The sequence below is a fragment of the Clytia hemisphaerica genome, unplaced genomic scaffold (genome assembly GCF_902728285.1).
Source record: "Clytia hemisphaerica strain Z4C2 unplaced genomic scaffold, Clytia hemisphaerica genome assembly, whole genome shotgun sequence".
NCBI lineage: Eukaryota > Metazoa > Cnidaria > Hydrozoa > Leptothecata > Clytiidae > Clytia > Clytia hemisphaerica.
In genome coordinates, this window is record NW_027103741.1 from 495,539 (window position 1) to 519,076 (window position 23,538).

General features: G+C 35.7%; 3 protein-coding genes across 4 annotated transcripts in view; 1 reads left to right on the forward strand and 2 right to left on the reverse strand.

Annotated features, from left to right (window-relative positions):
- The window catches only part of LOC136805221 (cytoplasmic FMR1-interacting protein 2-like), a 37,307-nt gene that overhangs the window by 7,627 nt on the left and 6,142 nt on the right, over positions 1-23,538 (forward strand). Inside the window, exons 2-24 of one of the 2 annotated variants that reach the window (XM_067061795.1) lie at positions 6,752-6,829; positions 7,171-7,454; positions 7,611-7,839; positions 7,980-8,084; positions 8,498-8,713; positions 8,912-8,941; positions 9,372-9,488; positions 9,632-9,709; positions 9,934-9,981; positions 10,160-10,329; positions 10,462-10,603; positions 11,959-12,201; positions 12,458-12,531; positions 12,726-12,822; positions 12,962-13,038; positions 13,524-13,662; positions 13,902-14,021; positions 14,177-14,464; positions 14,565-14,708; positions 15,097-15,187; positions 15,383-15,513; positions 15,670-15,742; positions 16,032-16,126. In XM_067061795.1, the coding sequence (XP_066917896.1) occupies positions 6,752-6,829; positions 7,171-7,454; positions 7,611-7,839; positions 7,980-8,084; positions 8,498-8,713; positions 8,912-8,941; positions 9,372-9,488; positions 9,632-9,709; positions 9,934-9,981; positions 10,160-10,329; positions 10,462-10,603; positions 11,959-12,201; positions 12,458-12,531; positions 12,726-12,822; positions 12,962-13,038; positions 13,524-13,662; positions 13,902-14,021; positions 14,177-14,464; positions 14,565-14,708; positions 15,097-15,187; positions 15,383-15,513; positions 15,670-15,742; positions 16,032-16,126 (3,069 nt within the window). The remainder of the gene's footprint in view (positions 1-6,751; positions 6,830-7,170; positions 7,455-7,610; positions 7,840-7,979; positions 8,085-8,497; positions 8,714-8,911; positions 8,942-9,371; positions 9,489-9,631; positions 9,710-9,933; positions 9,982-10,159; positions 10,330-10,461; positions 10,604-11,958; positions 12,202-12,457; positions 12,532-12,725; positions 12,823-12,961; positions 13,039-13,523; positions 13,663-13,901; positions 14,022-14,176; positions 14,465-14,564; positions 14,709-15,096; positions 15,188-15,382; positions 15,514-15,669; positions 15,743-16,031; positions 16,127-23,538) is intronic. The other variant, XM_067061796.1, reaches the window with a different exon arrangement.
- On the reverse strand, positions 16,296-19,304 carry LOC136805222 (latrophilin Cirl-like). Its single transcript, XM_067061797.1, has 2 exons — positions 19,188-19,304; positions 16,296-18,800 (listed from the first exon to the last, which is right to left on the reverse strand). The coding sequence occupies exons 1-2, from the start codon at positions 19,203-19,205 to the stop codon at positions 16,689-16,691; spliced, it is 2,130 nt and encodes a 709-aa protein (XP_066917898.1). The 5' UTR covers positions 19,206-19,304; the 3' UTR covers positions 16,296-16,688.
- On the reverse strand, positions 19,836-22,389 carry LOC136805254 (adhesion G protein-coupled receptor L2-like). Its single transcript, XM_067061833.1, has 2 exons — positions 22,351-22,389; positions 19,836-22,058 (listed from the first exon to the last, which is right to left on the reverse strand). Exons 1-2 carry the CDS (start codon positions 22,387-22,389, stop codon positions 19,839-19,841), a joined length of 2,259 nt encoding a protein of 752 aa, XP_066917934.1. The 3' UTR covers positions 19,836-19,838.

The window sequence follows — 23,538 nt, forward strand, 5'->3', positions numbered from 1 at the left end:
TGAACTAGAAAATTAAGTTTGTAGTTTTCTTATAAAAAATAAACACTAACTAAAACTAGTGTCCCATAATTACTTGAGATCAGGGGGGGGGTCATGCGTATTATATAAACACTATGACAATTAACGTGGTGGTATATAAACAAAATTTGGGAAAAAGTTTCCACCGGACTAACTGCAACTGGTGGTGGCCTAACCAAAATTGTTGATTTTGGTAGGATTGGACTAAGTGAGCACATTTTTCAATTTTTCACTTAAAATTTTAGGTTTTTAAAAATTCCGGAAGTAAAACAAAAAAACATTTTTTTTCAAAGTAAAAAAAATCACAATTTTTTCTTCATCAAGCATGAAAGATATTTGAAAAACTTGGAATAATTGATATTTAACTCTTGAACGGTCGTTAATAAGCGAACCCAGTAAAATGTATAAAAATGAGAATTCAGTGAAAAATTCAAAATTTGGCATTTTGGGCTGGTATACACAATTTTGAGGGTAAAACGTTAGTACACCATGGAATAACTGCAAGGGTGGTGGTGTCTGTAGAAAATGTCCAAAATTGCAGTTACTCCACATAGTGTCAAGGAGTAACTGCAAGACCCCCCCCCTGTTGAGATTAAGATTTGACTACGGGGTATATATGGGACACACTTTTTAGAGATAAGGTGTCTTGTTTGATAATGAGACTATCATGATTTCAAACCATAGTAACTTGATGTCAGAATTCAGTCAAAATATAATCAAAGTGATTGCGGCTCTTCCTGGCATAAAGCTTGAAAAGTTCCTTCTAAAACTACGAAATTTGATTTTTATGGTGACATGTGAAACTTTTGTTGAAACATCAAAAGTATAAGTTAGAATAATCTAACTAGACTGAACTAGACATTTTTCTAGCAGCTAGAATGACTCTCTCCAAAATCCTCTCCATCTGAATCAAAATTTATAATAATCACCATTTTTAGGGGTGTCCTGTATTTACCCCTTTATTTTAACTGTCCTGTAATTACCCCAAATGACTATACATCGTTTAGGAGTCTCGCTATCTCCACCGTGTTCCACCATAAAAACGGTAGGTAAAAATGCGCACTTTAGTACTGTAGAAGGTTTGAAGAATGTGAACATTGTCAATTTTTTTCTTTCCTTTTAAAGAGAATGATTTAGATACTTGAACATGATATCAATAATAATTTTATAGATCTCTCCTGAAGATTTCACAAAAATTCATTAAGAGAAAAAGAAGTTATGATTAAAAGGAGTTCTTTACCTATCATTTCTCTGCTATGTTTCCTTACGAGATAGCAGAATTTTACCTACCGTTTTTTTTACGGGAAAGAGCGTTCGCTAAAATCAAAACAATGGAAAATTGTCTGGACGCATGCGTAGTTGACACTACTAAACGGTGTATTCGGCCGCCATTACACCTAACCGCCAAAGTCATTTGATTTGAGTTAATGAACAGCGTATTAAAAAATCCACAATTTCTCTTTCACACCAAGTAGGCTTTTAAATCGAAATATGAAAAAAATCCATAGTGGAACACACGCAAATGTCTGGAACGAAGAAGACCATATTAGTGGCAAAAGGATGGAGCTTTTGACGTCACTTGCACGGCAAGTTACACTCTCGTTATTTGTTAATCCCATATAGACGGTTGTTAGGCAGTGTTCTCTAACTCTCCAATCAGCGTCTGTTCATTTTGAATGAAAACAAAAAATTTAAAAAGGCCGTGCTATCAGTGAAAGCTATTGTGACATGTTATGACAGAAAGTATGATTGATAAACTTGGTGGAGTTATCAAAACAAATTTTTTGTCAAAGATATTTAACAGTTAGTGAAAATACAGGCCAGATATCAACAGTCCCAAGACCAATACCAATCGTCCCAAGTTAGGAGCAGTTGACGGAGCATTACACAAAACTTGCTTTTTCTTTGATTCATTTGAATTTTTTTTTTGGTATATGGTTGAATGGGTCATTCACAAATATGTAAATTTGCTAAGTTTCGCGACTTTTTTGCCTTGCCAAAGTTTCTTCTGCAAAAGTAAGTTTTATTCAAATAAGCACGATACTACAAAATACTACTGTAAATGTATACTGTCTTGTACTCAAACATATAAAGAAATAGACTTTTGAAGTTCTAAATTCTGTCATAAGATTAAGATTGAGGACAAATTAATTAATTGTCTAAAATGTACCGTGAAGTCAGGTAACTTGCATCTTGCATCAGTGGAGGGAAACTTGCGTAGCCATCAAATGACTGACCGATCAAAGTAGCAAAAATTTCAAAACAAATGAACTTCACAGCTCCACTCGCAGCTCTACTCTACCATTCTTGTTGGACCTACCCCGGTGGGGTGGAGGTCCTATAAATTAACCCGTGTTCGTTAGTTAGTTCGTTCGTTCGTTAGTTACCAACTTTTCTCGAGATTGGCTCATTCAATATTTCTGATTTTTTGCACAAAGGTGCATTACTATGAACCCTCGAATGTGACGGAGCCCGATTTTCGAAAAAAAAATTTTCCGGCCGGTAGAACCGGAAATGTCCCGAAAAAAGCGGTTTTTTGAGATTTTCTCGAGATTTTATCATTAGTTTTTTGCGAATTTTTGCACATAGATGCACATTAGTACTGCCGAAAAGGTGTCGAAAACCGTTTGCCGAAAAAAAATTTTTTCCGGTCTGTAGAACCGGAAATGTGCCGGAAATGGTCGTTTTTTTCCACATTTCCGTCACATTTTTTCACTTATTTACTTGTCTTTACAGAAAAATGTTCTTTATGAGATGCCCCAAACTTAGCTTGTTTGATTTCCAAAAAAATCCTCCTTTGAATCCGGAACTCCTTAAAAATCGCCGGAACAGGCGAACCGGCGAAACGGTTTTCCTTCATTTTTCAACTACTCGACAGATTTTCACGATTTTTTCAATGATGTAAAATGGCAATGCCCAAAAGTGACAGAGCCCATTTTCGAAAAAGAATTTTTCCGGCCGCTAGAACCGGAAATGTCCCGAAAAAAAGCGGTTTTTTGAGATTTTCTCGAGATTTTTCATTAGTTTTTGCGATTTTTTCAATAGATGACCTTAGACTGCCAAAAAAGGTGTCGAAAACCGTTTGCCGAAAAAAAATTTTTTCCGGTCTGTAGAACCGGAAAATGGCCGGAAAGTTTTTTTCACATTTCCGTCACATTTTTCAACTATTTAATTGTTCTTACAGAAAATGTTTTTTTGATGAGGCCCAAAACTTAGCATCGTTTGATTTCCAAAAAATCATCCTTGAATCCGGAACTCCTAAAAATCGCCGGAACGCCGAAAACCGGCGTAAAAACGGTTGTCCTTCATTTTTCAATTATACTCGACAGATTGTATGATTTTTGCACAATGATGTAAAATGCATGCCCAAATGTGACAGAGCCCAATTTTCGAAAAAGAAATTTTTCCGGCCGCTAGAACCGGAAATGTCCCGAAAAAAGCGGTTTTTTGAGATTTTCTCGAGATGAATGATTGATTAAAGTGTCGATATTATTTTTCTTTCACCGTTAAACATCGATGCGTTTCTTAATTGCTTTCTCCGTTCCAATAGATATATAAATCGAAATTTAAAATTATACATTACTTCCATTAAATTCTAATTATTCGTTTTATAAATAGGTAGGTCCATTAAAGTATTACTTGTTTTGATTTAACTTTGTATTTTAATGGCCAGCCAGGTCATTCATTTGAGTTGACATGGCTGTCAACAAATCTTTACCGAAAAGACCAGTGTCCTCTTCAATATTTGACTTGATATAACACAGTGGCGACCAACACGCATCTGGACGCCATGTTATCAATTTACCTGCTGGTTCGTTACATCTGGAAACATGACCCGCAAGTCTGAGTCAACAAAGTTTGAGTACAATGGATGTGATACGGGGGAGATTGCCATATATTTGTTGAATTGTTAGATGTTGTCGCCAAGAAATATTATAAAAACTACATAGCATATTAATTAGTGTAAATTTCATCAAGACATTTACTTTGCTTGACATTTGGAGACCAGGATTCAGATCCGTAGAGGAGAATGTTTTCTATGCTAGCTTTAAATATGTTAGCTTTTGTAGATTTTTGATGGAGGTTTCCAAACATTAGAACATTAGAGCTTGACAGATTCGTACTTCCATGTCGTGTTTGGTGTCAGTGAATCTCACAAGATATTTGAATCGTTGACCAGTTCAATTTTGGATCCATCAGAGGAATTTAATTGTGTGTTTGATGGATTGTGTGATCGATTGAGATGCATGTATTTTGTTTTTGATGCAATCAGAAAGAGACCAATGTCTTGGCATGCTTTCTCAACAGCTGTTAACAACTTCTGTGCACCAATAATTTCGTTCACGATTAAAACCATATAGTCAGTGTAATTTAAGTCGGAGAGACATTCAAACCATGGTTAGAAGAAATGGAAGTTCAAAGAGCATAACCCAAGATGATGACGAAAAGAAAGGTTGTGAGTGGATCCCCTTGTAGAACACCAGTTTCAATAGTAAAAGGTTCGGTTTTCCCGGAGTCACAAATGAAGTGGTTCTGTCTTTGTACAAGATTTTAATGCGGCTAATAATAGTATAAAGAGGAATTTATAAATAAGGCGGTAAGAATTTGAGACATTCTAGAGCAATTGACGGAGTCAAAAGCTTTTGGAAAATCGATAAATGAGATGACTGCTTCCTTCTTATGGTCTTTCAATTCTTCAATGATTCTTCTGAGGGCTAGGACATGAGCAGAGGTCAAGCGGCTTTGACGAAATCCATTTTGATTAGGACTGATGACCTTATCGATAACAGGACAAATTCTGTTTAGAATACAACGATATGAAATCAGAAAGCTGCATACAAAGCATAATAATCAGAAATCTTAATAATGACATACTTTAGTAGCCATTCACAATTTCAAACAGACACTCTTTGACATAGGATTTAGAATTTGACCTGATTTGATAAGTCTTCTTTATTTTGAAGAGCTTATTGATTTGAATAAGAATACAGTTAGTAACCTACTGTTAATATCCTAAAAGTAACATTGTAATTGACTCAAAATTTATTTTACATCATCCCTCACAGCAGTTTGTAACCTAGAGGTACCATTTGATGGACTTGAAAATTGTAGCACACCATCCCTTACAGCAATTAAGAAGCACATATTATCAGCTAATAACCATCATAAAGTCTCGTTGCAATTATACCAGGTGCGCCACAAAAAATTTGATATGTCTATTTTTAACGTTTTTGACCACTTTCAGAAAGTTACTTTTTATTCAATTGAGCATAACTTTCGATCTAATGAACCGAATTTAAACAAATGATCCATCAAAATTTAAGTTTATCTTTCCTCTTACCAATGGAATAGGTATGGTTCTCTTAAAATTTTCAGATTTCAAGAATATTAGTTTTAAAGAGAAAATTTTTTGTGGCGCACCCCGTACTTCAATTGTCATTATACTTTGATATTCTATATTAATAAAAGCCTTACTATCCCAAACAGAGCAGTTAGTTGAAGATAAAGAGCTTAATAAAAATTCAACTTTTTGTGCCTTCTTGCTGTACAATCCATTTTTGTGTGCTTCTTGTCAGGCAGTATCAGAACAAAAAAGAGACAATGTGAAAAATAATTTTTTTCAAAGGATTTTTCACCACTTGGCACCAGAGTAATAGTTTGTTAGAAGGATTTGGAGATATTGAAATTTACTCCCTACCAGCTATCTATATATTAATAGCCGCAGTCTGTATGTCTGTCTGTTTTCTGTCTGTATGTGTGTCACTTTCGTTTTTGCTAGCAATGTTTTTGTTCTCAATAAGTTTTTGATTGACAGATCGTATAGAGCTTGGTTTAAACTTTATTCAGCCTTTGTTTTGAAATTTAAGGCCCATCTAGATCTACATTTAGTAATTTTAATTTCTGCCCAGGCTTGCCTTTTTCTCTCTTCTTTTGTTTTAAATGTTTTCAAATGTATTTAAGATCGTGTTCATTAATGACATCCAAATTCTTTTCAAAACAAAACAATTCCATTCCATAGAAAAGAACAATTCAAATCTAAATCAAAACATAAATATCAAAACGTTTGTCAGACAACAAAAGCAATTAAAGGGCAATATAAAGCATAAGAAAAAATGTGTTCGCCTCTTTCTTTCTATAAAAACATTCAAGTCGTCGTTACTGTTTTAAAAAACTTTTTACGTGTACGTCATTTTACATGTTTAAATTCGAAGAGTTGTGACAAGGGTTTAAAAAAGCAACTTAAAATTGTCTTATCTTTTTGATCTGATAAAAACAAAGAGTTGCACTATTCTTTGTGACTTTCCCATTTTTTCCTGAAGAATTGTCATTTCAAATGGACGGCATATTTAACGCGAGCGAAGCGAGAAAAATAACTACCTGCTGAGTCGTTTCAAACAACACTGGTACAGTAAACGATGCTCTTTCTGATAACTTTTGACTTAAAAACAAAAAATATGTCACAGGGGACAGTACACAATCCAAATATGGTTAAAACATAAGACATCCGGGGAAGGTTAGTGTCAAACGTTGTAGAGATTTCTTTTTTTTATTTGATCGTTTTTAAGCCAGCTTCAACACCCAAAGGACTTTAAGTGCGTCCAGCTACAGCTTAACCAGCGTGCGACGCCGGGTACCGGCTAGTACGTTTGTAATATAATATTTCCTTTAATTTAGTACATATAGAATAAATCACTTTCCTCTGTTAAATGAATGAACTCTTTGTATTTTCTAGAGTGAAATGCTTGAAAGTGGTGAAAGTTATGCATGTATGTTATATACCTGGAGATGTTTATCAAGGGCTGTACCGACTGTAAGATTTCATTTTGTTTATTACTTACCATTTTTCTTAATTCTGTGAAATAACTTTACGAGATCTCAAAATGGCTAAGCCATCAATACTAAATATTTAGATATCAAAAGTTTTAATGTATTTTTAAAGCCTTTTAAAAAACATTTTGGGGAACTAATGGCGCACACTTTTTATATCTTTTTATATAAGTTTTTTATCAAAATTTGTAGTTTGCAATACAAACTGAAGAGTTAGTTCCTTTAGGTTCTTAAAAGACAACAACTGTAATTTTCTAAAAAATTGACACAGTTTGATATGATTTGATGTTACTCAAATGTTTATCACTGTGATCACTATTTTAGGCCAAAAGTGATGAACAACAAAACAGACAAGAAATGTACCAATCGACTCTTGATGTAATGAAGCCACACATTCAAAGACTGAAAGATTTCATGTATTTTCATGAGAGTTCGACATCAGCTTTCTGTAAAGAAGTGAAACGTCTTTGTCACCCTGAAAGGCGGAAAGATTTTGTATCTGAAACACATCTTTTGACATTAGGAAAATGCATCAACATGTTCGCAGTTTTGGGCTCATTGAAAAATATGAAAGCTTGTCTGAATAATGATTTTGCTTTCTACAAGAGGTAAATTTGAATACATTTATTTTCTGTATGATATAGTGTTTTTATTTAATACGATAGTATATAATAATTTAGTATAATTTTTCACTATGTTTTTCAAAAGGAATTTCTCAAACTGTAATAAACTGTAATCAAAACGTGCTTTGCTTTATTTTCTAGAGCTGAAACTTTCTTGAAGCAAACAACAGGTGATGAAAAAGCTCTTCAAGAGTCACAAAACTTGACAATGTTTCTTGCAACTCATGATATTATCACATCAAAACTGAAATCCTCATTGGAAGAGATAGAAGGCTATGATGAACTCCTTGCAGACATAATTAACCTTTGTGTACATTTTTATGAATTCAGAATGTATGTCTTACCAAAAGAAAAGCATTTACTACTCAAGGTAACTATGATTATTGTAACTTTGTCACCGCGAGTTAGAAAACTGCCCCATTTGAGGCTTTCAATATGTCGTTCAAAAACAAGATTTGCTAGTTCCAGAATATCTTTCTTGGTTTGTTTGAAAATGAGATTTTTTTTCAGGTTATTGGTTTCACACTTTTCCTGTTGGATGGAAAAGCTTGCAACATCAATAAACTAGATCAAAAGAAGAAAATCAATATCAGTAAAATTGATAAGATTTTCAAAGTAAGTGGTCTTTTTTTTACTTTTTAAATTTTTGGTGCATTTTTTAATTCCTGGAAATTCATATTTTTCTAAAGCATCCCGTCCTTTTGACGAAGGAAGCCTGTACCTGTTCTGGAAATTTTGGAAATGGGTTATCAAGATATGTTTTTGTTGAAAAATGGGCGCTTTCAAAAAAAGGTAGACACCAGAAAATCATCCCATTTTATTCACAATTGCATCCTCTTTCTAATGGTAATAATGCCAGTTACTGGAGTTTCAGAGATGTGCACTATTGAATTTTGCACCTGAGGTCATTAGTCACTGGGGATTAAAATCTTTTTTATTAGATCTAACAGAGCACTTTCTAACAAGCAAAATGTTTGGAAATGATAAGCTAGGTACCTCTAGTTTTAAACTTTTTTCTTGTAATTTAGAGTCTTCCTGTTGTTCCACTGTACGGAGATATGCAAATATCTCTGATCTCTTATGTAAAAAGTTGTCCACATTTTGAATCTGCTCGTTGGAGTTGTGCAGCGGATAATGCAGAAGAAAAGATTGGCTCAACACAGTACAATTTGACTGGGAAAATAGCTTTAATACAAGATGAACATTTGCGCTTTATGTGTGAAATTTCAAAAACACATAATGAGGTAAACTGTAAACAATTATTTGAGATTAAGGTCATAACTCAAAACACTCATAAGACTTTCTGTTTTCTTTTTCTTCAGTTTCACCCATTCCAAGATGAACACTAAATTATATTAATATAAAGATTTTGCACCCTTACGATAATTTCACTAATGATAAAACAATAATGTCATTCCTTCTTCCATTTTTCTTTTGCACAGTGTCAAAGGAGGCTGTATTCTAGTGATCAGGTAAAATGCATGTTTAAATGAAGACAATTGACTTGACACTCAGAGACAGACATGTGACATAATTTCTAGCTCTTACACACTTGCATGCTGACAGCAGATTTAAAAGTTACAGTTGATGAAAGATTTAGTTTTGTACAATCAGACCAGTTTTACAGGAAAACAGAAAAATGGGGAATGGGAAATAAAACTAAATTCACCTGTTGACATGACTCATAGACTGTAGCGAAACTGACACTCTAGATAATTTACCATCACTTAACTTACTAATTGACAGATACTGAATACATTCATTAAAGTTTTTTGCTTACTGTTGAAATTAATGCAGAATATATCTTATATTTTTTATTTAAATTTTTCCCAATTTATATCTATCATTTCCAGATCAATCAAGTTACATCCATCCTCTTATTCAATGGATTTCTTGTTTTAGTACTCCAACAATAATCCCAGAAGGATCTTATCCCCAGAAGAATGCAAAAGTTTGAGCGACCTTGCTCTCCGTGGTCTTCGTCTCATCTCTAGTTGGAATGCTCAAGTCATGGAACTAGTAAGTCAATTTCTTTCAGACGATGCTATTATTTCATTAAAACTTACCTCTTTTGTGTTAATAATTCCTGCCCTGTTTTTGTTGAAAATGAAAAAAAAAAGAAAAAAGTTTTCATTATCCTCAATAATTTGTTCTGGTTTTAGTTTTACTGGAAATTACTTCATCTGACAGATCGATACTCCAACCCGATGTGTCCTGAAGATGCTGAAAATTACGAAAGGGTAAGACACCAGCTTCAAAAATCAAATATATAATTTTATCATTAATGTGAACTGTACCATGTCATATCCAAGCCGAGATAAAATATACTATTGAAGAAGTTGAAAGCAAAGTCGATAGACGTGTTAAGAGTTCACTCTGTCATAAAAATTATGACACTAAACAAAAAACTTAATCTCAAATAATTCAAGAATTGATATTGCATTTTAGTACTTTCACTTTTTAGGCGACAAGATATAATTATGACAGCAATGAAAAATATGCTTTAGTACAGGTAATTAATCGATCTTCTCTTTATGCACAGATATCATTCTCATGCCTTATCAATTTTAGTGAAAAAAAATCGGTAAAATCAATAATCATAAGCGTCAATTCTGTTTTCGATCTCAAACAAAAATGATATTCATTTTCTATTCTATTATGTACAAGATCCTTTTGCTTTCCTCTGCTAGGTTATTGCAATGATAAAAGGTGTTACTGGTGCCATGAGAAGACTTGAAGCTGTCTTTTCTTCAGCTATTCGCTATTACATTCACGCTGAACTTCAAGAATTTGTTCAAATCACAATGAGAGAGCCTCTAAGAAAAGCTACCAAAAATTCGAAGAAAACACACATGAGAACGTAAGAAGAAAATTCAAAATGCTTCCAGTAGTAGAAGGGTCGTTTGTTAAATCATTGTTTGTTTTTGTTCGTTTGTTAAATCATCGTTTGTTTTTGTTCGTTTGTTAATCTCCTGTGTCATTCTTTCTTTAGAATTCTGAAAGCTGTACGGGATACAGCAATAGATTTATCAAAAAATGCAAAAGAAGACCCTGCACTAAGAGGTGAAAAAGATCCCAAAAGTGGCTTCCATATCGATATTCCAAACCGTCCAGTTGGCCCCTCGACTACACAAGTGAGTTATTTTTTGGACCTACCTCAGAGGTCCTATAAATTAACCCATGTCCGTCCGTTCGTTCGTTCGTTCGTCCGTCCGTCTGTTACCAGCTTTTCTCAGGATTGGCTCATTAGTTTTTTCTGATTTTTGGCACAATGATGCAAAATGGCAATGCCCAAAATGTGACGGAGCCCGATTTTCGAGAAAAAAAAATTTTCCGCCCGAAAAACTGTTTTTTTGGCATTTTCTCGAGATTTTATCATTAGTTTTTTCTGATTTTTTGCTCATGATGCGTATTAACAACGCTCAAAACATGGTCAAGTCCGATTTTTGAGGAAAATTTTTTTCCGGCCGAAAATGCCGGAAATATGCCGGAAATCGCCGTTTTTCTGTATTTTCATTGGACTCTTTCCTTATAATTGGTTGTTTTTTCATTCAAAAACATTATTAATAGCAATGCTCACCATCAAGCATGTTTCAATTTTCAATAAAATTGATTTTCGAAGCCGGAACTATTCAAAAATCGCCGGAACAATCTATTTTCGCCGGAAAGACAGTGTTTCTTGAATATCTCAAGCTGTACTTTATATTTTTTTTGAAATTTTTTGCACTGATGCAAAATGACAATACCTAAAATGTGACGGAGCCCGATTTTCGAAAAATATTTATTTCCGGGCGAAAATGCCGGAAATATGCCGGAAAAACCGGTTTTTTGACATTTTCTCGAATTTTCATCCCTAGTTTTTTCTGATTTTTTTGCAGAAAGATGCGTATTCGCAATGCTCAAAACATGACCGAGTTCGATTTTTGAGAAATATTTTTTCTGGCCAAAAATGCCAGAAATTTCCGTTTTTGCAGATTTTCATTGGATTTTTTTGTTTTATGTCTTTGTTTTATTTCAAACAAAAACATTATTTATAGTCCACGATTAAGCATGGTTCAATTTTCAATGGAACTGATTTTGGTACAGGAACTTTCTAAAAATCGCCAGAACAGCCGAGAGTCGCCGAATTTCTTGAATTTCTCGAGTTTTTCTTGTATTATTATTTTTTTTAACAAGAACGTCATGATTATTATTAACAAAAACTTCTTGTATTATTCTGCATTTTCATACTATTGATGTCATTTTTCAATTGTCTTATTATACATCAATCTTCAGGTAGGTCCATTCAGCATGTAGCTTGTTAAATTTGATGTTCACATAAAACTCATCAGTTTTATCAATGTCTTCTTTTCAAAAAAATGATATACTGCATCAAGTACATTTCTAATAGTATCGTCATCCTCGCAAACTTTCTCTAGTTTATCATCATAATATTTTTGTACAGAAAAATGCAGGAAAAATGATTATTTGAATTTTTTTTTTTTTGCAGCTTTATATGTTAAGAACAATGTTAGAATCACTGATATCAGAAAAATCTGGAAGAGGGAAAGACAAATCCTTTCGCAAAGACTTGGACAGTGCAACTGTAACAGCTATCGAAGCTTTCCTCAGGAGCTCCCTTTTTTATCCTTATCTCTTGAAATTTGACCAAATGTTAAAAGAATGCGGAGACTTGTCACAACTTTGGTATCGTGAATTTTTCTTGGAACTGACAATGGGACAAAGAATACAAGTAATTATTTTTCATTGCTAAAAATTTTTGAAATAATTCCCTGTTAAAAATAAAAATACAACAGTTTTTTGGACCTGTTAAAAGTCAATGAACTGATATTCCTAGCCTAAAAATATTCTTTTGAGTTTCCGTCTATGAGCGACAAATCAATCCACCTAGAGAGATGTTGATCCGTCTCTTTTGATTATTGAGCTTTTCTTTCAAAATATCCTTTTGCTGAAATATATTTCACCTCTTTCTTTATATTTGCATTCAGTTTCCAATTGAAATGTCGATGCCATGGATTTTGACGGATCATATTCTTCAAGCAAAAGATGCTGCCATGATGGAGTGAGTTAAAACTTTGACGTTGGAACTGTTCACTTGTTTTTAAACTGAGATTTTAATGAACAAGCTCCATGGAATCTGCAAAGTGATCCACATGTTAAAGGATATTATGGCTTACGTTTTAAAAAACTGTAAACCATCTTTTTAAAACTTATATAAACTCTTTCCAATAGAATATTATTTACATTTCCCTGCAGGTACGTACTTCTTCCATTGGATTTATACAACGACAGTGCAGACTACGCATTGAATGTCTTCAAAAAGAGATTCCTCTACGATGAAGTTGAGGCTGAGGTACGTTCTATTCTTCATCACTAAAGACATCTCTTAACAGAGGACTCTCAAGTAAAGGAATCAAAGAAACGATTCATACTCATTCAGGCGACACTTTTTGTGTAATTTAACTGAAACTTGATTTTTATGAAATTTACAGGTCAATTTATGTTTCGATCAATTCGTGTTTCGTTTGAGTGAAGATATTTACTCACATTACAAACAAGTCGCATCCAGGTAAAATTTTCACCTTTGGTTTGCAACAATTTTCAAATGGTGTACTTATTACTTATTAGGAACAAGTTACACAATAGACAGAATTTCTCCTCGTCAGTTCCCGAACCACTTCATCGATCTTTTGTCCGTCCTTCTGTTATTAGGTTTTCTCGGGATTGATTTTTGCACAATGATGCAAAATGGTAATTCCCAAAATATGGCGGAGCCCGATTTTCAAAAAAAAAATTTCTTGCCCATAAAAATCACTATTTATAGATCCTTAACCAAATTACTCAAATTTAAGTTGAGACGGATTTTCTCTTCCTTCCAACCCCCTCCCTTAATACCATCCCAATGACCACGGTGGACAATCAATGATGAAAACAAACGACGAATTTTAATAAACGGTCACGCTCACATAGATATCAATAATACGTTTTAAATGCATAACCAGATTGGTCCATAAAAGTATCGCTTGTTAAATTCGTAAACTTACTCTTTTTCAGTATGCTTTTGGATAAAAAATTTCGATCGGAGCTTGAACGTCGTTACGTGGAAGAGAAACGTCCTTTCCCTGCAGACGGCATCATTCCGTTCCCGCCCACCAATCGTTTCCATACGCTAATTCTTCAAAGACACGTACAGGTGGGTATCTGCCCTTTCTCCTGACACTTTGGGTACCTCCACCTAGATTTCGGTCGCAGGTTACTCATTTTTTCATTTATTTATCCAAACGGGCTTAGGCTTTCATATCTGTGGAAAACCATAGAAATGGAATTCCCTGGGTGTTAGCACACGTTTGGAGTTTTCATAAGAAACAACAGTTAACTTCAAGATTAACCTTAAGATTTGTGAATAATCACACTTTCGTTTACCTCTTTCAGCTTCTTGGTCGTTCAGTGGACTTGAATAAATTACTGGAACAACGTTTAACGATCTCTCTACAAAAATCACTGGATGTCATCATCACCAAATTCGAAAGCGGACCCCTATGCGGAATAATGGTAAGGCTGGCTGCCGATTATCTGATCTTTTATAACTTGTGTATATGAGCAGAACAGGTTTTACGAATATCAATGTTTAGACGTACTTAAGTTTTTCAAAACCTGTAAACGGCAACCTTCTTGATATCAAATAACGTACTTTTAACATTTTTTAGGAACTGGAAAATTTGATTGAAATCAATCGTCTAACTCACCGAATGTTATCGAAATACGTTCAACTACCCGAATTTAGCTCTATGATAAGGGAGGCAAATCACGCCGTATCTGCACCATACGGACGTATCACGCTTCACGTATTCTGGGAATTGTACTACGACTTTTTACCCAACTATTGTTTCAATGCGGCTACGGATCGTTTTACACGGACGACGTATTCATTCGTCAGTGAAGTAACGAGAGATCAACCGCCAAAAACTATACAGTGTCACTTTTACGGAAATAAGGTAAAAGAAAGCTTGTATCCGAAATTTCTTCTAATTTTAATTAATAGCATGTGGAAAGTTTTCACTCGGGTGTAAAATCCTTATTCTTTTGAATTTTTAGGAGTTACACAGTGCTTATACAAGCGTGTTTTCGTTATACGAGAACTTTGTTGGCACGGAACACTTTGGATGCATAGTTCGACTGTTAAGTTATCAAGGAATTGCCGTCGTCATCGAAGAATTACTTAAAATTGTACAAAGCCTGGTAAATATTCATTGCGAATTCTATATAATATTAATTCTCTAGGAAAGGTTCTCACTTTCAATCCTTTTCTGGATTAGTTAATTACTTGTGTTCTTTTATTCTAAAGTAAATTTCGAACAATAACCTAACCCTAAATTCTGTCTAGAAATGCTCTGCAACGGGTTGTAACTTTTGATAGAATTCGAATAAAAATAATAGCGGTCTTGTGCTCGTTGAAAGGATACTTAATGAGCTTGTTTCAACTGCAAATCTTTTTGAGACAGACTGGAATCAAAATTGTACACTAGATTTACCGTCATCAAACTAGTAGTGCTTTTTTGGTAGGAAGAAAAACTGAGAAAAACTACCTACAAAAAGCTTCTTTAACTTAAAAATTTTTTTCTTTCAGTTTCAAGGGACCATTCAACAATACATTCAAGTCTTGATGGATGGTATGCCTGGCAAATGTGGTTTACCGCGATTCGAATATGGGTCCGCTGGTAAGATGGAAACTGATTCTTGCTAGAAACTTGTTTTAAACTATTGAATCTTAAATCTCTGGAAATTTTGGAAATCTTGATTTCCTAAAATTAAGCAGTTTACTTGAATAACTGAGTTACCAAAATTAGTTTTTCTTTTGTCTGCGTTTCATTCTTTACCAGCATCAGAATTATGTGTTTTATTTTCTTTTAAAGGTGTATTGGAGTTCTACAATGCAAACTTGGAATCGATCATGCAGTACCGGGACCTGAAAACCGAAGTGTTCCAAGCTTTCCGTGAAGTCGGCAATATCATCATCTTCTGTTTGCAAGTCGAAGAGCTTTTGGTCAGTCATATTCTTTTGTTAGATTTGTTTAAATTTGACCCCACATCTCCTACTTCCAATTCGTCTTTCAAGTTCAACTTTTCAGATAAATATGAAATCTGATAAAAGTCATATATCTACAGTAGCTTTCACTTTCTACTTCCGTCAAACATTTAGACACAAGAAGAAATAGCGGATTTATTACACGCGGCACCATTTCAAGGAATCATTCCCAGACCCTACGTCAAAGGTAAATCAAACTAATGTATCTTGTGTTAAGCAGTTTATCAAGCAGTTTATCAAACGGTGACAGTACATTTTTCTCTGGGAAAACATGTATCTTCAATCTTAAACTTTAGAATTTCACAGTCCAAATTTGCACTCGTGAATCTTTTGAAAAACCTTATAAATATAAAAAGATTTTGACACCACATAACAAGCACATGTGATAAGTACCCATAATCGAAAAGAAGGGTTACTCAAAGTAAAATGGAAGGTTCTTGACAGTTTGAGAATGTTTACCCTCTTTTACTCATTAGATAAAGATTCAGTGGAACAGAAAATGAAACGTTTAGAAGCTCAATACGCAGCATTTCAAATCGTCTCATTGGTGGGAAGATATGGCAGTGACCAGGTATGTCTGTTTTCCATTCATATTCTTGACAAAAAGGTTTCTATTTTTGACAAAAAGGTTTCTATTTTTGACAAAAGGTTTCTATTTTTGACAAAAGGTTTCTATTTTTGACAAAAGGTTTCTATTTTTGACAAAAGGTTTCTATTTTTGACAAAAGGTTTCTATTTTTGACAAAAGGTTTCTATTTTTGACAAAAGGTTTCATTTACAAAAAGATATTGGTGCGATTAACAATAAACATTACACTAGGTGTCCGGTGTGAGCTTGTGTGCATTCTTGGAGTTTTATTCTTAAATGAAAGCTTCAGGATCAATACAGTAATACTAGTTATTTGAACTGTATCCGTTATCCTGTAAAAATGTTCAATAATCAGGCCAAATACTTTTGACTTATCCAATTTCTTAAATTTAAAATCTTTTAAGCCTTTGTTAGCTCATTTGAGTCATTCTTTGGGTTAGCTTTATACTTTGGAAATACCCCATCACAACATCTATAGACAGTCCTGATGGTTGTGCAGAAGGGGTCACGATATGTTCAATCGACTCCTTTTAGTAGAAAGTCGATCACCGTGCTTTGAAATCAGGTTCATCGACATCGAAATCGATCAGATCATCCAGGTCTTGATCCTCAAAATCGTCACCAAACGAGTCATCTCTTTCCTCTTCATCCAACGCCATGATTTCATCCAAGTTTGTCTCCATATCTCCCTCCTTCGCCTCATATTTCACCTTCATTTTGATCCCTTCTAAATGTTTGAAACGTAAGAAGCGAATCCTCTCTTTGATCCTTCGATTTTCCTCCAAAGCGTCGGCCACCGCGTCATTGTCGCTGAAGTAATAACTCCACATTTCCCAACTCAACACTATGTTGATGAACGGTTGCGCCAACATCAAAATAATCTGCGTCCATCCGTCCGTCCGTAACCCGTACGTGCCAATCACCCAAGAAGCACCAACGGTAAGCAACACAGCGGTGCCTGATTTGATACCTTTGCCCGCGCGGATGAAGTTGATGTCTTTGTCGGCTTTATCTGGTGATTTCTGCATTTCTTGAGTGATGAGAAACATGCCACAGAATGTGCTCAACGCGATAACAACTAATGGCCCTGCATAGTACAACCATTCCATACCAGAAAAGTCGAGCCAACAGTAACGCAATTCTCCGTAATGATGATGAGGAAAACCTTGCAGTGCGATCAACACAGCGATGGGGATGCACCAACCGAGGATCAAATACAAAGCATCGACGTTCGTTTTACTATTGAAAAACAAACGCAATCTGGATAATTGATGGATGTTTTGTACTAGCACCCACGTCACAATCTGCACTTGGAAAACTTCCAAGAAGCTGGTGATGCTTGTGCACTTGCTCCAGTTCTTTCGGATGAGGTAGGAGTAGAGGAAAGTGATTTGGAAGAGGATGACAGCGAAAGCGGTGTAGATAAACAAACGGCAATAGATGTCAAGTTGCATACGAAACATGAACATGAAAGCGATGAAAGCACCACTCAACAAGATGGCCACTACCATCCCCAACATCATGATCAAACCCCAAATATCAAACTCCTCTGGCTCTTCGATGATCTTTTCCATCAACACCGCATATATTCCATGATGGTACGCCTTACAAACAGTCATGGTGCTGTTCCCGTTACGATATGCCATCCCATAGTTACTCCAGTATCCAGCGCTGGGAACTTCGTCTGGGTCATCGGGTTTGATGTATTGCCAATACACACAGATGGGGTTCTTCATGTTCTTACGCTTGTGGTTGAAGGCGATGACGATTTCTCCAGGGAGCGGGATGGCAACATCGGGCTTGATGTCGATCTGTAACAGAGCTGTGTTGATTTCCAGATTCTCAATGTAATACAATCCTGGTTCAGCCATGTAGTCGATGTACGTTCCTTTCCATATGGAATGATGGTCTGGCCAATCATCCATCAATCGAACTTGCTCTTTATCTGTGATCTGTATATTGGCCAGGTTGTCGTAGGCGAAGAAATGGTATTGGTATTCATGACGTTTCGGGAAACTACCATACGGTACAGTAATGGAGTCATTACGTTTGTTCCATTTACCTTTCGGCCTTATTCGCTGGAATTGCGCGTCTTTGTAGTCGGGCCACTTATAATCACCGTAACGGTACTGTAAACCTACTGAGTAAATGACATTCGATAAAACTTGCATCGTTCGTCTCGCCGAATCTCTGGAAGCGAGGAAAGGGTTGACTAATTTGATGTGCTCGAAGGAATTGATCATGTTTCGACCCATTCGGTACAAGTAGGATGCGACGATCATTGGGTCAGTATTGCGCACCAATTTTGATGGTTGCGTTTCATTCAAATATGTTTTACATGTTAAGTAAGTGTTTATTGTATCCATTACATCATGATAACAAAAATCGAACGGGTTATCGCAAAGCCATGCTTTGGTCGGTAGCCAATCTTCGTAATCGAGACATTGCTGGTGATATTTCTGTTGTGGACTGAGAGTGGAAGTGGTTTGGGGCGTTGTGGTGGTGGTGGTCGTCGTTGCATTATTGGTTGTGGTGGCGTATGGAGTCGTGGTGAAATTGTTGCTATTGTTGTTTATGTATGTTGCAGAGGTAGTATTCAATGCAACCGTTGTGTTGTTCTGCGCATGTGCAATACAGACCACAAGCGTTAACAGCCCCTGTAATGATAATTGAATAAAATCCATTTTCTCGAGAATGTAAGGCTTGGGCAATGATTGTGGAACGAATACTCACACATCTTTTTTTTCTCAGGAAGAACTTTTTCTCCGCTCTTAAGCATAGGAGAAAGCGATAATTTAAAACTGTAGATTCGTGTATTTGGTCATATTTTATGGACAGAAAAATAAATGAAGATACAGTTGGCTTTCCATATGTGAGTTTGAGTGGGACAGTATTTGGACTATTTTTTCTCTCTATCAGTCGAACTTTCTATTGCTTGAACGATCAAGGACTCCCCTCGTCGTTCGACTTCTCAAATTCAACTGTAGTTGTGTTGAATTCAGTATTCTTTAAATGAGAATATTCTTCTTGTTGTTGGAACTTACCGTTAATGCAATAAACATGTTTATCTTATGTCTGTTATTTCTCTTTCACCATCACGTCAGTATATTTTCAATTACAAGTATAAACTGTCACTGTCTTTCACGAATTAGGATTTTTTTCGTTTCTTTTCCCTTGTGATTTCCAATTCATTATTTCACAGTGAATTGTTTTTCATTGTCACCTGGTAACCTTTCAATGTTCGGATTCAATCCTGATAAAAATAGAATGAACTAACCTTAGCCTTTTGATTCATACCATTTGAATATATTAGTGGAATGATTTATTCATGACATCTATGTACATCAAAAGTTAGCTACTCACTACTGAATAATAAACAAATTATAACATGGAAGAAAAACCCACTAAAAGATTTATATGATTTATATTATATTTTGAAATAATTCATTCAACTCGAAACCTTTTTTCTCGTTCCATTTCAATTTTTGCTTGCTCCGCACCCATAAACATGCACTTTCTAATATGTATCTTACGCAAAGTGTTAAAAACGGTATATAAGATGCAGTTCTTTACTCAGTGCAAGTTCATCAGTGTTTCTCAACAGTGTTTCATACAGAAGGTCTGCTTTAGACTGCTATTACTCGTCTCTGTCTAACAAAATTACATTAAAAGGTTAAATGAATGAGATGAAGGAGTCAATAAACACTTTCGTCTAACATGATTTCATCGCCAAGAGATGAAGATGAAGTGTATCTCATTTCGTACGAGTCCTCACTTTTCTCCTCCATTGCGTCATAAGGATTGTCCTTGTAACGTATACGAATGGGAAGTCCTTTCAAGAAAGATAAGGTGGTCAACTTCTTTTTCTCCTTGATACGTTTCTCCTCAGTCATCGCTTCCACCACCCAATGGTTGCGGTAGAAATAAAAGTAAAGCACTTGCAATCCAAGACATACTTGAGCGATAGATGCTGCGATGAGAAGAAAATTCTGCAATTTTGCTTCAGTGCGCACTGACACGCTCATCAAGGTCCAGCCGATCAGGAGGGTGGGTAAGATGGCTCCGGTGGCAAACACACTCAACTGCGCTTGCTGGTAGTTGAAATCATTCTCTAGAAACTTATCCTGGCCTTGATATTTCTTGAAGGTGATGAACTTGATTAAGAAGCTGGCACAAATGATGGCTGTGATAGGGTTGATGAAATACCAAAGCCGTAAGTCGTTGGCGTACACCCAACAGATGCGGAGTGAGCTGTACTCGTCATACGGGAAACCTTGCATTGCAATCATATTGGAAAGGGGGATACCCAGGCCGACGATGTGATATAAGAAATCTCTGTTGGTGTCTTTGTGGAAGAAATGAAGGAGATTCGACAAGCGATGTACACTCTCCATCATTAGCCAACTCAATATGTTGATGAAAAAGAACTGTATCCAACCTGTATATATAGCACACTTTTCCCAATCGTCACGATGGCGGAAGGAGAAAACGATCAATACTTGCATCATGAACAGACTGAGGTTTGCGTAAATATACAATCTGTTAGCGCTATTCTTATGGCACTTCAAGGAGAACATCCCCGCCAAATACACCAGTTGAAGGAGGGCGGAGAACGAGATAAACGCTAGGAAGAGAATCTCGGTGACATCCAGAGGTTGGCTGTTATTTTTTGATACGTATGGTTCCATCAGTACAGCGAACGAACCAAAAGTATACGCTTTGCAAACGGTCATCGATTTGTTGGTTTTCAATATCTTCATATGGTAATTGGTCCAATATCCTGCTTCTGGGTCCGCTCCTTCTTTGCCAGCATTCAACGGTTGCCAATATACGCAGATTGGATTGACCATTTTCCGATCCTTGTGTGTAAACGCGATGGTGTTGTACGTGGGAAGCTCAGCCATCGCTGGCTCGATATCGAAAGTGACCACTATTGAGTTGATCACGTGATTAGTATAGTGCTTCCATCCGGTTTCGCTTCTGAAACTGATGTATTCTCCATTTGAGATTGGATGCTGGTCAGGCCAGTTGTCTTTCAATCGATATTTCTCTTTTTCTTGTTTTGCCACGACCACTTGATCAAACATGGCAAAGTTATAGATGAAATCGCCACGTAGGATGTTCCCGTAAGGCACGGTTAGCGTATCGTTAATCCCGTTCCAACGTCGCCGCGATCGTTTGAACGGGTTCTTATGATAACCGGGTAATACAATATCAGACATGCGGAACGATTCTTCGCCATACCAAACCAATTTTTTGAAGACCTCAATCGGGAAAGGCGTTTTCTTGATCATTTTCAGCACTTCATCCTTCATAAAGACTTTGGTATATTTGATCAAATGGTAGATTAACAACATTGGCGCAGCAGGGTATTTGTAATGTTGAGTTCCCTTCTCTTCTAAGCATTCAATATGTTGACTCATATTGAGAAAGACGTCCTTTGCACACAAACTGAAGCGCGACGAACATTTGTTTTTGAATAGCCAGTATTTGTATTGGTCGCACTCTTCTTGGCGTAGTTGTTGCATGGATTTTGTTGTTGTGGTTGTAGTCGTTGGTGCAGAGGTTGAGGTTGGTTTTGGAAAACAACTGATGTCTGAGATGGTATCTTCGATACAAGACGTGTTGAGACATGACATTTCGACACAACTTTCCTTCATCGGTAGCGACACTGTTTGTTTGAGGTATTGTTGAGCGCACTTCAAATCCATACAATCTGCTCGAAAGCATGTTTGGTTGTCCAGTTGAAGAAGGGTGGATGTTGTAGTGTTGAGAGTAATCGTTGTTGAACACTTCTCACTGCTGTTGCAAGTGATGTTCCAACATACTGTCTCAGTAACTGTAGTGTTTTGTTGTGAGTTTATTGTGTTGTTGGCCAAGGACCATGAACCACCAACTATAGTTAGAAGTATCGCCTAAAATTAAAAATGAATATGCTTAGAATTTTGCAACTAAGTAGATCCAAATTTTGTACCTAAAAGGTAGTTGATCTGAAACGTATCTGAATCGGAGATTTTGTTTTAGAAGATACAAACAATTAACTGAGACTAAAATTTCGAAGTTTTACAGAATTGGGCTCTAAATTACGCAAGTGAGCTCCCGCTGAGCTTAGATAATTTAAACAACAACTGAAATTGAATCCAATTCAAGTCTAAAATTACCGCACCGCAAATATTAGTAACCGTCAATAACAAAAAACAGACTTACACATATCAGTGCATATTTGTCAGACCTTCTTTCTTCCATTTTCAAACCAAAAATGTTTTCTCTTTTTTTTCGTTTTCATCTTCCCTATCTTCATTTTTCTCCTGGCGTGTTTTCTGACAGCTTCCATGCTTGTTTGTGACATCCCCGATATATTCTTTCCATGGCAACCGCATGTCAAAATACATTTCACGCATGCTCATTCATTAAAAAAGATATGTTCTTTAAAGACAAAAGATGGATCGATGCATTTCTTATTTCTTGATAACTAACGCAGACGAGTTAGATAAAAAAACAATTTGGCTTTTTACTCTATGAAAGTCTATGAAAATAAGTCATTATTATGGATGCAAGAGTGCTTAAATCATTTTTTCTAGTGCTCAAAATAGATAATAAAAAAAAATAATCTAAAAACGAGTAACAAAAAGGATCAATAGAGCGTTGCTAAGGTTGCAGTTTCCTTTATCCTTCAAAATAGTCTAGGGAATGGGATTCCATCATCAACTTTTGGTTACCTTCTTTCGGTAAATACATCATGTTCAAAGAGCTTCGATAGTTCTGTCAGAAATAACCTTCTTGATGATAATTTCTTTAGTCAATAATTTCTTCGACCCAAACTTTTGAAGAAACCAATTCACCACTCTGAAAGAAAGTTCTATCTGTGGATAAACGAGTTTTAAAAGGAATAATGGTTGCATCTGGCTTCCATAAAACGATCTTTCGATAGATTCGATATCCCTTTCATCGACCTTGAAAATACGTTTAGTAGAAATGTGAGCATTTTGGCAATATTGTGGCAATTCATTTCGAAGATTTTGGACATGTTGATTATAAGATTCCCTCGTTTCACCGTCATCGAATTCTATTTCAATTTTCAATTCACCTTCGACCGTGTTTTTCATCTGTGGTTCCAATTCGACTGAATATTGGTCAGTTAGATCTATCCAATGTCGGTACTCGAATTCTTTCTGTTCTCTCCAAATGATTTGTTGTTTTGCGCAGCACGAAGAACGAGGCTCAGTGACTTTACAAATTGTAATGACTTGTGGTTTCAAAGCAGCTAGTTCTTTCATTTTCGTATTCAAATCTTCTTTCCGCTCACTGTACCGACAACAACCCAAAATGAATCGCACAAGGGTTATATGAATGATTGAACCGCCAATAAATGTAAATAAGAAAAAACGTGAAGCT

What these genes read in the sequence shown, in the direction of transcription:
- LOC136805254 (XM_067061833.1), bottom strand. Translation starts at nt 22,389, where the DNA reads ATGGAAGAAAGAAGGTCTGACAAATATGCACTGATATGT. An exon ending in ACAAATATGCACTGATATGT is followed by an intron (nt 22,059 to 22,350) that starts GTAAGTCTGTTT and finishes TTTTAATTTTAG; the next exon opens with GCGATACTTCTAACTATAGT.